This window comes from Zosterops lateralis (assembly GCF_965231275.1).
Source record: "Zosterops lateralis genome assembly, chromosome: 6".
Classification (NCBI taxonomy): Eukaryota; Metazoa; Chordata; class Aves; order Passeriformes; family Zosteropidae; genus Zosterops; species Zosterops lateralis.
The window spans coordinates 21,727,876-21,735,867 of NC_139761.1; the positions used below are offsets into that span (position 1 = coordinate 21,727,876).

Sequence of the window (7,992 nt, forward strand, 5' to 3'; positions counted from 1 at the left end):
CAACATAATGGAAGTATGATTAACTGAGCTGGGACTTCCCTCATTTCTTACGCAAGCAGATGTTTGATCTCTGGTAAACTTCATAATATTGGAGTTCAGGTCAAAATGGTGAAAGGCTGTGCTAATTCAGTAGCAGTGTTCTGGGTCATCAGTTGCTTGAGTGCAGCCTTTGTGGCAACGTCAGTGGGATTTGCTTTCCAAGGAGAAAATGCTTGCGGTCCTACCCAGAATAACTTTTTATCTTTCTTACCTTGGATTGTCTGGCAAAGATCTTCTGTGCCATGTTGTTTATGATACATAGCTTTCATCTCTGGTTGTATACGGACAATGCAAATTAATCAAATGTAGATCTAACAAATGCATCTATAGAACTTGTTAGCTCACTATTGTAGTTTGTCGTTGCTGTTTTGCAATTTAAAAAATACACTGGATCAGGTTTGCTAACACAGGTTGTTTTCAAACTGAATGATATATAATGAGGAGTCAAACCTCAAACAAAATGTACATTTTTTTTTCAGCTTCATTACCTCCAGGAAGGGAGAAACATTATTGTTTTTCTATCGATGAATAGTCATGGGGTTTGCTGGATATTATGATCCTGTTCTGGATCTGGAATAGTCAGGTGGATGCATAGGCATTCTCAGTTAAGTGACCAGTGCTGTTTATGTGGTCTCAAAATTTCTGAATGCTAAAATAAAAAAAATCCAATGCACTTCTGAAGGTACCGGCTTCTAGCACAGTAAAATCTCAAGTATAATGGCTGTCAGAGTAGTCTGCAGGCATGCATAAAGGAAGATGTGCAGATAACTTGCATCTGTGTCCTCTGCTGATCTACTGTGGTCTCTTTGTCAGGCTTTAAAAGAAATCAATGAAGTTGGGGATCTTTTGCAACTGAAATATTCCCGTCGCCGTTTGGTACCTCTCTTGGACCGGCCGTTTGACGAGACAACATATGAAGAAACAGAAGACTGAACTCCCTCCGTTGCCTCAGTGGGAGGGACACACCCCATGGGACACTCCGTGGCACACAGGCCACAGCATCCGTGAACAACACACTTATGACTGCTTAGTATAAGAGACATTTCCTCACAATACTGAAGTGGCCACATCAGCTCTAAATGGCATTTTGTAAATAGGGAGAGGAGAAAAAAATTCTTTGATTCCTGTGTCTTCAGGGTCTGGCCCTAGAGGTGCTTGGCTTTATTTTTTTTTCTTCTTTTTTTTTTTTTTGTTGCTTTTTTTTTTTTTATTTATTTGTCTCAATGAGTTCACAGCAACCCAAGTTGGCTGTGGCTGATTAGTTCAGAGTTTGTATGCACCATTAGCCTCCCAAATGCTGGCTGAGATGTTGTGAGCATGTGTGAGGCTGGCATGGCAGCATTTTCTGTGTCACTGCTAGGTGTCTGATCTTCCCAATAAGGAATGAGCTGACCTGTTTGTTTCTGGAGACTTCCTAGAGAAACTGTTGATTGCTAATTTTGACATATTTAACAAGATGAATAATCAACCAAAGTTGTTTTTTTTTCATTTGCAGTTACTTATGTTTAAAACTTGAATTTAGCCTTTTTAAAATAAATGTGTTGTTGACATGTCACTGACAGGACCATTGTTCCCAAACATTATTTAGTTTTGTAAGCCACAAGCAGAAGGACTTCTGGAACTGTAGCCGCTTTTCCTTCCCACTATGGATACCAGATTGTCTCCTGGTTTTGACACTAATTGTCTCTTTGATAGAGGGTAAGTGATGGAGAAGGGTTTGCTTTGTATTTAATACTATTGTTTAAAAAAAGAAAAAAATATGGGTTGGTTTTATGTGTGTTGCTTTCTCATCTTCAGGTTAGCTTCTCTTGCTTTAGAATTATCATAAAGTCATGAACAAGTCACTAAGTCCTAGAAGGGTGCTCTTGGGTTTAAACAAACTAGAGCAAGTCTCATGCTTAGTCTTAAGACTAAGCCCCCCTCAATAAGCAGGCCTATACAAGGGATCACTATTAGGAGAACCATCTTTTTCATGCAGATCTGTGAAAGGCTGCTGCCCTTTGCTATGCTAACTCACTGTTTCTTGTCATCTGTGAGGTGTTCTACACTGGCCCTGTTAAACATATGGACAGCTTGAATCTTGTAGGCATGTTACGTTTTGGCTGGCCAGCAAAGTCACCGTTGGCAGCTGCATGTCTGTAGGCCTTCCCTGAAGAAAGAGAATGTCCTCACAATTGCAGTTAGTTTGATATTTTTATTCTTTTGTACTTCTGTTACTGATCAACACTGCTCAAATGAGTGTTCACTGAGCCAGTTGCTGTTTGGAGTGTTTATTTGCAAGTTTCATACTGTCCTTCTGTTTCAAAGAGATGCCTTTGCTCTAACACACCTTAGAACTGGTCTGCTACTTAGTTTTTACATCTTGAATTCTTTCAGTGAACAGAATGGATCAACAAAAATGTACCAAAAGTTTTAAATATGAGTCAATTGCCATATCATTGGTTTCTGTATTCTATATTTAGGCATATACAATTTCTGCAAAGATAGTAAAATGTTAACATTGTGTCAGTTGGGTTGGGCCAGCTCTTCAGTTTGGGTTAGAAAGATACTTTTTGCAGGTTACTGAGGTTTTAGAAACAGGCTTATCATAATACTAAAGCAGAGAGCAACTCAAAGCTCTTTGTCTGGTGCTGAAAAAAATATTCATTCTTTTAAAGTTCTTTAATGTTCACTCTGCAACTAACAGGGAGAGAGTGTTTTGGCCAGTAGAACCAAGCAGTTCTGCAAATACATGTGGTGAGTTAAAGCAGAATTGGCTTCTGTTTTATAGACTGTCTAACTTTGTGCATTTATAGATCTTGTTACATTTAATGTAATGGAACTTCAAAACATTGGTTCATTTTTTACCATTGAATTTCAGAAATTTAATTATGTGAAAAGAACTGAAATTGACTGTTTGAAAATAGGTCCAGATAACTATTTCTGTCTTAGTCCATTAATGTTAGTTGGCTCTTCTTCTGGAGCTGAGTGAGTGCAGAGCCTGAGAATCTGTATGTGCAGCTTGGGTAGCTATGAAATAGTCTCACATATTCAGCCTGAGTGAATAAATGGCAGTTAGCTGAGTTTACCTTCTCACCCATGTTCTGCCCAGGACTAGCTCTAACATTCCAGCAGATTACTTGCTTTCTGACTTCAAGAAGCTTTATCTCAAAGAATTTTTTTTTTTTTCTTTTTTCTTTTTCTCTCTGGATTTTACTAGGGAACAAGAGGAGGTTAGTACAGGAAGCCCTGACTTCAGCCCTGATCCTATTAACTTGATCATGAAATGGTTTAAGACCAGACAAAACAGACCAATTTAAAGGTTTGGATCAGTAGGTACCTGTTTTTAAGCATTCACAAATGTACAGTGTGTTTGTCTGCTGCGTAGTCGACTCAGTTTGGAAACTGTGATATATTATGTTAGAAGTGAGTTATCATAGATTCTACAAGTGTTGAATCTTAACCTTGTCTCTGGGAATCAGTTTTAGAGCAGCTTGTCTTTGGAAGGGAGAAAAGCATCTGGAAAAATCTTCATAATACGGATAAATCCTGTCTAATACTTCTGAAATGGTCAGTCTTTAAAAATTACTAGTGTCCATTTAGTTTCTAGTTGCACTTGTTGAGGAAATTGTGTTCAAGCTTCTGCCTTTAAGTATCTTTCTGCTGTGTCACGCTGTCTGCATATAACTTTGAATTTTGGGTTGCAGAGACACTTCAGAAATAATTCTGGCAGTTAGCATTTGCAGACTGCTTGGTTACATTTCAGCCTTGCCATATCCTTTTTGGGAAGCAAATCCCCCCACTCTTCTCTGAGGCTTTTTGTTCAAGAGAACCTGTTTTGCCAAAGTCTGGTAAAAATAATGAAACCTGTTGAAACTGCTTCTGAAAATGTAAGAGTTACAAGTCCAAGATTTCACGCTTTTAATTCAGTAATTCACTGAGCTTGAAAGCCAAGAAAACCTTTTTGCATTTACTAAAAAACTCCAATATGGGTTTGTACTAGGCAAACCTACAGCATGTATGCTTACACAGTATGTGTAGGATGGATTGCTGCTTTGATATTTATGTACTGACCAGAAATCTGTCTCCTTTTTCTCCTGGCAGTAGAAATGAATGAAAGAACCAATCTTGAGAGATCACAAAGGAAGAAAAGCTGCTTAAGAAATAAAACTTCAGTCTCTGCCAACTTTTCAGAGACATTCTAATTGAAAATGACTCCCGGTATTTCTTAAGAGATGCAAAACTGAAAAGAAAATGAAGGCTGCTTTTGAACAAAGGATTTTGCCCAGCACTGTATATTGGCTAAACTTACTCATAAATATACAATAGTTACCTTCCCAGTACCTCTCTGAAGAACTAAGAGAGCAAGTTTTTGCCTCCATTAAGTAAAGAGTTTAGAACCATGACTGTTTTTAAGGCTAATAGCCATATTCTTTCACTTGTAAGAAAATTGAGAAGCTCCTATTACCAAGCATCAGCAAAGAGTGAGAGATCTGCTTCTTGTTAGAAACTGGCCTTCCCAAGTAGATCTTTGTCTTAAGGAACCTGATTCATAGTTTTCCTTTAGTTCTTTGGCAGAGAAGAAACCAATTTTTTGTGTCAGAATATTCAGGGCCTTCATTTGTTTTTTACATGACATAAACTTTTGTATAGTATGTATATGGTATATTTAACTCTTTAGTTGCTATATCTTTTCCCTTCTAAGTAGCATCCTTAATGAATAGTTCTGGTTCTTGAGTTACAGGTGTAGTATGCTTCTGTTTAGGCAAAGACTCAGGAGTTGACCAAACATCTGAAGGAACTGCATTATCCATCCTCCTCTTGCTGTTTCCTCTAGGAGTGCAGATGTGGTACTCACTATCAGAACTACACCTTCACAAAGAACAGGCAAGGGAAGTGTGCCCATAAAGTCAGCAATTCTGTGCTACATGGATGAAGGACTGGTACAGCAGAGATGGAGAAAAGGCATAGTCAATCATGGCTTATTTTCAGCTGTACAGGGATCTTTCATGTGTACTTGAACAAGTATCCCTAAATCAGGAATGCAGCTTTCAGTGCCTGAATGGACACTCCTCTAAAACTTTTCCACACTAAGTAAATACTCCTTTTCCTTCTGTGCAAATTTGATTTCTTTACCTCTAAAAAGCATTTAGCTTACAACTGTTTGCTCATTCAGAAGTCATGTTACCCATTCAGGGAGATCATAGGAGAGGTTGGAGGAAAACGTAAGCATGATTCATTTCATCTAAGAGATCACCTTGCAGCACTGGATCTGAAGCACTATGCATGAGCCCCCTTGCTGCATCACAGAGAAGGAAACTTGTAGAGATCTATCCCAATATACAATGCTCAGTCAGAATGTATACAGTTTATATATATTATTTTTACAGTTTATATTCAGCCTATGAAAGTGTCAAGCATGCTGGGATCTGTGTGGATGGCACCTTCTGCATGGAGATTTGAGGCACCTGCAGTCTGTTCTGTTTTAGCACTAGTGAAGTGCTGAGCTGTTCAGGAATGTGTGACCCCTCAGCAGGTGCACTGTTGGCTTTGGTGCTGGACCTGACACCCAAGTGGCATTCGACCACTATTTGGGAAAAGCACGAGTCATTTGACCTGCATGACCTGAACATGGTTTTAAAAGGAAAAAAAAAAAAAGAATCTCCAATGCCATTCTGATGGCTTCGTATTCCTGTAAACATTCCCAGCCTTGCAGTTGTTCACCTGTTCAAGGATTCAGACATAATACTAGAGCACAAACATAAAGTGTTTGTGTGAAATATTGTGCTTTACCTTTCACTAAAAAGAGAAGCATTTGCTGCAGACATTGGAGCTGTTGTGCTTATATCCCCAGAAGGGGCTGGGTGAAGCAGATGATGACTGTGGTGTGTGTTGAAGGCCTTAAACTGTGATTCTTGGTATGAAGAATTAAAATTAAGACTGACCTTGAAGAATGCAGTGGATTTTAACCAAAAGAAGAATACTAGGTGCTCTTAACTAAGCAGTATGTACTGCTGTTTTCTTGGGAGGGAGAGGTTCAAAACTCAATTTGTGTGAGCCTGGCTAGCAGCTGTTTAAGGAGATGTCTGTACATGGGAACCAAAAGTAGTGCAGTTCTCTGCACCGATGTTCCTGTCTAGCTTACATTGTTCCTGTGCAGCTCCATTGGTATCTTCTTTCTGGGCTGCTGAAAGTGGGAGATTTATTGAGACTGTCAGGGACTTGGGAACTAGTGGCAGCTAGCAAATTCATTTCCTCAACGGTAGGTGAACAAGTCTCACATGAATATGCCAAAGGTTGGTGCCATTCCAAAAATACCCACGGTGAGGTGAAATATGCACCAAACCATCTGACCTTTGTAAACATTGGGGGGTTTTTGTGGGTGTTTTTTTTTGTTTGTTTTTTTTTTTTTTTTTTTTTTCTCCCCAAAGCTCATCCTATTCAGACAGTATTTCTGCTACCCCCTAATGGTATATTAAGCATAATGCATCTCTAGCCTCCCAATACTAACTTCAGACCCATCTGAGAACTGAGGAATGCTGGAGCCTGAGGCTTTAGGCTAGCAGCCCCAAAGCCAATGGTGGCCCACATTTCCAAGAGCCCTGGGCAGAATTACCAAGTCACAGCACTTCATCTTAAATTGCACTGTATTCTTATGCCTCTGTGTTGCTATAATGTACATATATATTGGATTTTTTTGTAGATAAGACATTTTAGATAAAATTTTTAAATGGGCTCCCCCCCAAAAAAATATTTTATGCCAGATGTCTAATTTTTTTTACATTTGTGATTAACATGAATATGGATGCTTTGTGGGCAGGGAAAACGATAAATGGATGGTACATTGGCTTTGAAAAGGTAACAATGCATGTTAAAAAAAAAAAACAACTGGAGAAAAAAATGCTTGGGAAAAAATTCATTCAAATATATTCTATGTTCTGCATAATAAAGACTTAAAAAACCCCACTATATCATGATTTTGGCACTTTTTTTCCTTAATGAGGCTTTCCCTGTTAAGGAGTCTGAACCCTCTTCCTTCCCAGTCCCTCTCCCACCCACCCCCAAAATAAAAACCTCCAAATAATTCAACACGAGTTTCATACTGGGATGACTGAGTAAAACCAAAGCCTGTTTGAGAGCCCAGACAGATCATTGTTCCCCTCTAGCCTTGTATTCCAGAGCCAGGAAACCTTGCATGTGTGATGGGTGCTTAGCTGCTTTTTGGCAGTCTCTGGTCCATGTTACAGCAACTGCTTTGATGTGCAGTTCTAGAAAAGGCACTTCTGTTGTGGAGAGGAGATGCCTGCAGTTGTAGCTGCTGTTCCTGATGTGCAGCACTCCCACGATAAGTGCCTGCTCCAGCTCGGTGCTGGCCCCAAAAAGCTGCTGGGCTTGAAAGCCAGGCTGCTACTCTTGGGTGCTGTTAGAGTGTCAGACTGCTCTCAGCTGCCGTGCTGCTAATGAGATGTTTGAAAGGCCTTCTCGATCCATCTCACATGGGATTCTTGACCTCACATCTGTCTTGCAGTTTGTGTCTTGTTCTAAACATTTCCTTCCATTCATCTCAGCCCTAAGTCTGCATAAACTAAATGTCGGTATTTGAAAAGGAGGTGTGGGTCCTGATTTCAGCTGTAGGTACACAAATGGGCCCGGGTGATTTGCAGCTTTGTGCTAAGGCTGTAGAAATGCTGGGCTTTCCCATCTAGGTCTCCCTTTATGGGACTGTGCCAGCACTGGCACTTCTCAGTGGACTGCAAAACCTCCTTTCAGCGTCCTTCCCTAATAATTTTTTCATAGTCCTTTTCCTAATTTCCTTCACAGGCTCATGAACGCCTGTGGAAATCCTGGAAAAGACGCTCTCTACACCCCAAGTAAACAGCCACTCCCATGTTTCCAACAGGCTTTGAGGGCTGGATAAGATGCTGCCGGCGCAGAAGAGACAAGATCGTGAAATAAAGACCCTTTTTTTTGAGT

The 7,992-nt window shown here is 39.9% G+C and overlaps 1 protein-coding gene across 1 annotated transcript in view; it reads left to right on the forward strand.

Annotated features, from left to right (window-relative positions):
- SPTLC2 (serine palmitoyltransferase long chain base subunit 2) overlaps positions 1-6,948 on the forward strand; it is a gene marked incomplete at its 5' end in the record, with an annotated part of 73,713 nt that extends 66,765 nt beyond the window's left edge. Inside the window, one exon of the mRNA XM_083864040.1 lies at positions 853-6,948. Coding sequence (XP_083720166.1) covers positions 853-972 — 120 coding nt within the window. The 3' untranslated portion in view covers positions 973-6,948. The remainder of the gene's footprint in view (positions 1-852) is intronic.
- Positions 6,949-7,992: the final 1,044 nt, after the last annotated feature.